Source organism: Acinonyx jubatus, chromosome A2 (genome assembly GCF_027475565.1).
Source record: "Acinonyx jubatus isolate Ajub_Pintada_27869175 chromosome A2, VMU_Ajub_asm_v1.0, whole genome shotgun sequence".
Taxonomy (NCBI): domain Eukaryota; kingdom Metazoa; phylum Chordata; class Mammalia; order Carnivora; family Felidae; genus Acinonyx; species Acinonyx jubatus.
Genome location: NC_069383.1, coordinates 18,044,232 through 18,052,519, shown reverse-complemented (window position 1 = coordinate 18,052,519; position 8,288 = coordinate 18,044,232). Strand labels below are relative to the sequence as shown.

Sequence of the window (8,288 nt, the reverse complement as noted above, 5' to 3'; positions counted from 1 at the left end):
TAATTTTGATTAGAGCAAGTACATAATCTGATTTGTGTATTTGAAAATCAATTTGATGCCCATGAGAGGAGGATGAGATGGAAATCAGGAAGACCCGTGAGACGGCTATTGCAAAATACAAGTGTAAGGAGCTTGACCCGAATGGAACAATGGCAACAGGGTGCAGAGCAAAGAAAAAGGGTTCCAGAAATATCTATGAGATAGAATGAGTAGGATTTGGCCATTGAAGGAAACATACAGAATGACTCCCAGATTTCTGACCTTGGCAATCGACTGGATACAGGTGGCAGAATTTTCAGAGGAAAGTGCTAATTTGAGTTTCAGATTAATTGATTCTGAGATGGCCGTGTGACAATCAGTAGACATGTGAAGTTGACATGCTTGATAGACAAATCTGAAGCCCAGGAGAGGGGACTGAACTACAGATTGAAATACAGAATTCAGCAGTGAACAGCTGGTAGTAAGAAGCCATAAGGTTTCCCAGAGAAAGCATGTGGAATGAGGAAACAAGCTTGGGGAATGACAGAAAGAGCTACATCTAATGGGTGAGAGGAGGAAGAGAAGTCCACATAGGAAACATAAAAAGAACTAGAAAGATAGGATGAAAACCAGCAGGTACCCCATAAGTCAAGGAGAAATAGAATTTCTAAGAAACTCTTGGGGTGCCTGGGTGGCTCAGTTGGTTAAGCGTCTGACTTCTGCTTAGGTCATGATCTCATGGTTCTTGGGTTCGAGCCCTGCATCAGGCTCTGTGCTAACAGCTCAGAGCCTGGAGCCTGCTGCGGATTCTGTGTCTCCTTCTCTCTCTGCCCCTCCCTGCCTCACACTGTTGTTTCCCCCTCAAAAATAAACATTAAAGAAACAAAAGAATTTCTAAGAAATTCATAAAAGTGCCCATGGAATTAGTTGACCATCAGTGACCACACTGAGAGCAGTTTGAGGAGAGCTATGATGGCAATATCCCAGTATCCCAATTGCTATGGATTGAGGAACCTGTGAAAGGATCCTTGTAAGTGTGATGGTGGGTGGGAGGAGTTGCGGGAAGTTGAAGTGTTTCTTCATCGAAAGCAAAGTGATCTACTTAGAGGGAAGTGTGTGGGCATGCAGGGAGGAGGGGGGTTTGTAATAGTTGTGCTGAGAGAGAAAATCTTTAAATGCCACTTTGCCAAGTTTCTGCTCAATATTTTTCTCACTTTCACGCTAAACTTCGGGAAATATCGCTTTGCCTTTTCATTCTCTCTTCCCCTTCACTCCTTAAAAACCACTTTGATGGTAGTCTGGCATCTGTGTCTATATATAAACAATGACTTTCAAACAACTCATCAGTGACTTTTGTGTTCCACCTAATGTACATTGTGTCACTGAATACTATTTGTTCAAAAGAATGAATATGTGTGCTTTGATTGTGTCTACGTTATGTAATTCTGATTTCCAACAGTGAAATAGAAATATAAACTCTTATCTCCTCTCAGCCTCAGTGGAATGCTAGAGGAGTTGACAAACTGAAATTGTAAGGCATGTGGAACATCTCTGAGAGAAGCAGCTATAATTACACCATTTACCTAGCGGGATTGTTTAGGGGATTAAATGAGATGACATAATAATTATTACCTTGTCCAATAATGTCAAATTTGTAATAAACATCTGGCATATGATAGTAAATGGTAATGACTATATTTTAATCTGAAAATTAGCAAACTAAAATTTAATAATTGAAAAAAGATCCAGAGATTTGGGGGTGCTGAGGTAGAAAAATATTTGGTATTTATGAGATGATCTGTCTGGAAATTTTTTCAAAAATATCTCTTGTGTTAGGGGTGGAGTACAGGAATTGGCCACCTGATTGAAGTTGGGCATTCGTTATTCTACTTTTGTATACGTTTGAAAATGTCATAATGAAAAGTTATCATTTGTTTCACTTTGTTTCAGTCTATGCAACTACGTTGACGCAGTCTGCTTGACATACTGAAATGTAATGAAAACCTAGTTTGTAACTGATCAAATAAATGGCTTTTTGAGATTTAGATACCTTGCACCCCACTACACTCCTCAAAGTAAGAGAGAGATGCAAGGAATATTTCATTTGACATAGAGATAATGACTTGAGTTTACGGCTTTTTTAATATCATAAAGAGCCGTAATTCCAATAATTAGCCTTCTGTTGCGCTTAAACTTTATTTATCATTAAAAAGAAACTACAAGTCCCAGAATGCACTGCACGACTAACGTCATATTGAGGACTTCGCGTCTCGGAACGGGTTGCCCTCGCCTAATTTGAATGAGAATATCACGGCGAAAAGTGACCTATGTGACCTAGGGCAGATTTTTAAGTCTTCGTCCGCCGGAGTGTGTCGAGCGTGCCATTCCGAGACAGCGTGGTACCTCTCTGTTCAGGCATAGCTTTGGGCAGCCTCACCCTTTTCTGGGGCTTCCGTGCGGCAGGAGGGCTCCGTTAGTGGCCTCCAAGATGGCGACGCTGTTGGCGGTAAATTCGGGTAAGGGCAACTGGGGCAGAAGGGAAACTGTGGGGCAGGGCAACGTCCGGTTCTTCAGGGAGAGATCCGGACTGTGAGGTTCCTCGCAGTCCAGGCCTCCGCTTTGGGATGGTGTCTGCTCTTCCCTCGCTCTGGGCCTAGAGTCCCACCCCTCTCCAGTTTGAATGGCGCGCGTCGGCGTTGCGGCTCCAGTCCTCGAGTTGGGGTTTTAGGGTGGAGGCAAGTAGGCTTGGTCCACTGGAACCCGGCGTTCAGTCTCTTGCGGCCCGGGGCTGAGCCTTGTTCCTTCAACTCCCCAGTCCATTTTGTGTCGGTGGCTCGGATTTCGCCAAGATACGCAAGTCTCCGGCAGTGAGGCCGGAGGACTCGAGATAATGATCAGTCAGGAGCGCAGGCTGAAAGCTAGCACCTCAGAAGGCAGCGCAGCCCCTCAGGGATGTTGAGCGGTCCTGTAGGAAGGGAGGATCTTGGATTATGAAGTCTGCAATCTGGAAGGTGGCTGGGGTGGGGGTGCCACGGACTCAGCAGGTGACTCCCAGCTCTGCGCATGTGGGGCGCGCCCCCGTATACCCCTCTGCCTTTGGAGCAGATCTGGGCGGGATAGGACCCAGAAGGTAGTAAAAGGACCTCCGGAAGATTTGGGGTGGGTTCTCTTTTGGTGATTCTCAACTTTGGGCGGTACCGCCTCCAGAATCTTTTGAAAGAGTTGGGTGCATTTTGATTGTCACAATTCCTGGCGCCTAATGGGCGGGGCAAGGATGCCCCAAATCCTGCCCAGGGTAGAGAGGTTCTGAAAGCGGAGAATTTCCTGCCCAGAATGAGGTTAGCTTCTTCGGTTTAATTAAGAGCGTTTCTGTGTGGTAAGTGCTAGTAGAGAATCTCACTCGAGTGAGATTTACTGGGCCCTTTTTCTTTTCCTGTCTGTGCAGTCTTTTTTTTTTTTTTTTTTTGGTGTATGTGTGGGGGTGCTCGTTCTACTTTCCACAGGACTGATATCCTTGTAAAGTTGTCTAAATGTGAGTTTTTCAAATCAAACCATTTCAGAAACACGGTCATAAATTATTTTATAATGATGAAGGATTGTGTTTGTTGAGCACCTGGTATGCCCCAGTCACTGTACTATGTATCCTATTTGCATTGTCTCATTTAATCCCTTTTGTACACCTGTGGGGTAGCTGCTGTTAAATAGAGATTGGGAAATAAAGGCTTAGGGTGTTTAAGTAATTTCCCCAAGGTTGTACAACAAATGATGGTAAGCCAGTCTTAGGTACTTAAACTACAAGTGCAACCTAATTCATTTTATTACATCAAGTTTATATGCATATGGATCCTGGTAATGAAGTTCTGTTCTTAATATTGCCGTCCCAGTCTCCTACCCAGATGTAATCATAAAAGCAGGGCTTGCATGTTGTATGTGTGGTTATATCCCTTCTTTAGTACATGTCCCAAGTTAACTATCAGTAAATGTAAATTATTGAAGAAAGGAAGAAAAGGAGTTACCCACTAATGCAAAGAGTATACATTGTATAATAAGGACTTGTGACAGGAGTGTGTAATTGACACCATAGAAAAGAAACATTTTTCACAGCCAACAGTCAGAATAAATTATATATATATATATGTTATATATATACGTATGTATGTATATGCATATATGTGTATATAAACAGCCATAGGTGTATGAGTGGGATAAACAAAACGTAGTATATACCTGGAATGGGATATTATTTGCCCTTAAAAAGGAAATCCTGTCACATGCTACAACATGGATAAACCCTTGAGGACGTTCTGTTAAGTGAAGTAAGCCAGTCACAAAAATAAATACTGTATGATTCCCTTTGTGTTTGGTATCTAAAGTAGTCAAATCTCACAGAAACAAAGAATGTTAGTTACCTGAGGGAAAGGGGAAATGGAGAGTTGTTAAACGGGTAGAGTTTCAGTTGTGCAAGATAAAAAAGATCTGTACATCTGTTGTATAACAGTGTGAATGCCCTTAACAGTACTGAGCTGCACACTTAAAGATGTTTCAGATTGCAGATTCTGCGTTAGGTGTTTTTTACCCCACATGCGTGCACGTGCGCTCACACACACACACACACACACACACACACACACACACACCACACAGACGTAGACAGGGGAAAATAGAGGTTGTAGCGTCTAAGACCTATGCTTGAGTTGCAGCTGCATGATTTACTGGTATTGTGACCTGCATCCTCCCAGCTGAGTGGTCGTACAGGCTTATCGTAAGCAACCAGGCCTTCCGCGGCAGTCTGGTCACCCCCGTCCTGTTCAGAGCAGTGACTAGTTCGGACCTTTTCCATACTCTTGAAATCTGTAACTTCCGTCTGACCCCTCAGCCTCCTAGTCACAAACAAAATAGAAGCCAATAGGCATGAACTCTCTGTTCACCCCCAAGCCTAGAAACCTAGATGTGTCTGTACCCTTTTTACCCATTTCCCTGTATCTAAGTTAAATCCCACCTTTTATGCCCTTCTCCCTGTTACCTTCTCTTTCCATTTACCTTCCCTTTTGATCTTTTTTCTTTACCCCCTCTGGCCACTGGCAGTCATTGGCTAGCCCCTTTTGATCTTGATCTCATGCCTCGTTCCAGTTACTGTCCTCTTACTCTTTTTCACAGTTAGACCTTTCAAGATATTTGTCCCTATTCACTGGTACCATTTCCATACCCCTTCTTCCTCTACTCACTCTAGTCTCTTCCCGTCCTTGTAAACAGCTCTCAGTAAGGTTAACTTGCTTTTCTGTTTCACTAAGCACTAAGCAGACATTTAAAGTCTTTATCTTGTTTGATCTTTTAGGGTGTAGACCAACATCCTTAACGTGGGCTAGGGACCTCTGCTTGCTGTGCTGGTTGCCTCCCTTACCTACCCTTGTTTTCTGAACTCTAGCGCTTGGCTTGTTCACTTCTTTGGGAGTGCAGTGTACCCTTTTACCATGGGAACCCACGCTGTCCTCTCTTCTGGAATGCATGTCTTTACCTCCTACCCTTCAGTTAACTCCATTCTTCATCTTCAGATTTTGTCCTAATCATCACTTACTCAAGGAATCCTTGCCTTCCCTGACCTCCTTGACCAGGTCAGGTTCCTCAATTTCTGTGATCTCTTGCCCTGGGTACCTCTCCTTCATCGCACTTGGCCGCGTTCGACATTACCCTTATGTCTGGCTACATGATTACTGTGTTTGGTGCCTATACTGTAAGCTCACCAGTACCTGGTACTTGATAAATGAGTGAATAAATGTGATTTGCTGATGTAAATGATTTACTTACTACATAAGTAGTAATTTGGAAGAATTTATAGCCTCTTTTCATTTGTGATCACAGAAAGATATTTATGAAAATTAGCCAACGAAAGACAAACCAATGGGGGCGCCTGGGTGGCGCAGTCGGTTAAGCGTCTGACTTCGGCCAGGTCACGATCTCGCGGTCCGTGAGTTCGAGCCCCGCGTCGGGCTCTGGGCTGACAGCTCGGAGCCCGGAGCCTGCTTCGGATTCTGTGTCTCCCTCTCTCTCTGCCCCTCCCCCGTTCATGCTCTGTCTCTCTCTGTCCCAAAAATAAATAAACGTTGAAAAAAAAATTTTAAAAAAAGAAAGACAAACCAATGAAAACTCTTTGTTGCACTTACCTTCTGTGGTGGATTGATGTTAATGACAGACTTCGGATGCCAGTAGACATGAGGCTTTTGGTAGATTTTTGACCAGTTAATGGATTCCTCCTTGTCTCCTAAAAGGGGGGCAATTTTTCTCTGGAACTCAGTCAGCTTATAATGCTAAGTATGCTTAATACAAAGAAATTTATTGGTTCTTCAGAGGTTCTGTTGTATATTGTTAACTTTTAGAAAAGAGAATGTACTTTTGTCAGCTCTTTGTCAGAATTTTTATTTATTTATTTATTATTTTTTTAATGTTTATTTGGGGGGGGAGGGGCAGAGAGCAAGGGAGACACAGAGTCCAAAGCAGGCTCCAGGCTCTGAGCTGTCAGCAGCCAGCCTGACGCAGGGCCGGAACCCACAACCATGAGAACATGACCTGAGCTGAAGCCTGATGCTTAACTGACTGAGCCACCCAGGTGCCCTGATTTTTTTTTAATTAATTAATTTATTTTAAGAGAGAGGGAGGGAGTGGCAGAGAGCGAGAGAGAGAGAGAGTCCCAAGTAGGCTCTGTGCTGTCAGTGTGGAGCCCAACATGGGGCCCAAACTCAAACCATGAGATCATGAAATGAACTGAAATCAAGAGTTGGATGTTTAACCCACTGAGCCACTCAGGCACCCCGTCATTTTTAAATACCTGTGGTAAAGCAGATTTCAAGTTGGCCTAGGAGTCATTTTTGATACCTTTTTTTTGTTTTTTACAAATTTTACTTTTAAATATTTCTATACCTAACAGGTGACTCAGACTCACTACCCTGAAATCAAGAGTCACATACTCAACTGACTAAGCCAACCAGGCACCCCTTGACACCTTTCTTTTGTACCCCGTGCCCATCAGTTACCAGTTCTGGCTCTTCTAACAGGCCTTTTCTTTTGGTTTGACTGCCCTCATCCTCCTTTAGGTTGCATCACCTTATTAGCGGCTTACCCACCAGTCATCCTTGGTTCCTGACACTCGGTGTTCTACTTAATCCAGCAACCACACCAGTGCCCTGTAGTATGAGTTTTGTGTTGTCATGTACTACTTGAAACTTTTTCTACTTACTAATAGGAAAAATTCCATCTCGGCCTGGAATCTGAGGCTCAAACCTACTCTATCCTTTGCAGGTATCGAGAGCTAAGAAAATGATCTCTAGGGGAGTCAGCTAGTCATCAGCCAACTAGTACCTCACTGTGGTCTACAGGATTTAGGGATTGGGTTCTCGTTTTGGCAGGCCTGAGCTCTTATTTGTTAGTGTATCCAGAGTTGATTGGATCCTAGTCATTGATTTTCTCTAATCAGACTCAGAAAAGACAGATATGTAAACTAGTATTTCAATTTATTGCTCTTTAATGAGAAGTGTATCTGCATGGGTACTCATGTTGGTTGGTCAGCACAGCTTTTACTCTAGAAATTTACGTAATAAATGATATTTTTTAATCAGAAGATTGTCAAGAATGGAAGCAAAGCAGGGAGTGGACTGATTACTCTTAACGTGAGGTCTAGACCTGCTGATTCCCATCTCCCACATCCCCACACCAAAGACCCATGGCTTCCTGCCCTCCCCTTCAGATTAGGTTAGGCTAGGTTCTCCCTTTTATATGTTCTCGAGCAGTTCTCCGTCATCTTTTATTATATTGATCATTGTATTTTGAATTCTGTGTTTAATGTCTTCCTCTGTGTCAATCTCTGAGTTCCATGAAGACTGGCATACTGTCTGTCTTGCTTGGTGTGTAGTCCCTGGCACATAGGAAGTCCTCAGTAAATACTGGTTGAGTGAATGAGTGATGTGGTTTGACCAGTTTAGTCTATTCTTCACCATGCACATTTTCCCCCTTAAAAGAATTTTCCCAATGCATTGTCTTTTTATGACAATATTGCTTATACTACAGTGAACATTTAACACATTTAATTAGGTTGCATCATCATGCCGTCTTACTTCCCTGGTTTGTTTGGATTTGTGCTTTCTCAGAGAGAAGTTAAACATGTTTACAGTTCAGGCTATAGATTAGTTCCACGTTTCTGGAGTGACTGATTGGTTTTGACTAGTTTCCCTTTCAGAGTCTTTATAAACACATATGGACACCATATCTGATTGTTTACAAACAGAAACTTGGGTCTTCAGGGAGTGTTATTCAAACGG

The 8,288-nt window shown here is 43.0% G+C and overlaps 1 protein-coding gene across 2 annotated transcripts in view; it reads left to right on the top strand.

Moving 5' to 3' along the window:
- Positions 1–2,310: 2,310 nt before the first annotated feature.
- Positions 2,311–8,288, top strand: part of NUP205 (nucleoporin 205) — an 84,330-nt gene continuing 78,352 nt past the window's right edge. Inside the window, exon 1 of one of the 2 annotated variants that reach the window (XR_003426019.2) lies at positions 2,311–2,495. Coding sequence is in view for 1 of the 2 variants with exons in the window: in XM_015073065.3 (XP_014928551.1) it covers positions 2,468–2,495 (28 nt within the window). In the remaining variant the exon portion in view is untranslated. The remainder of the gene's footprint in view (positions 2,496–8,288) is intronic. The other variant, XM_015073065.3, reaches the window with a different exon arrangement.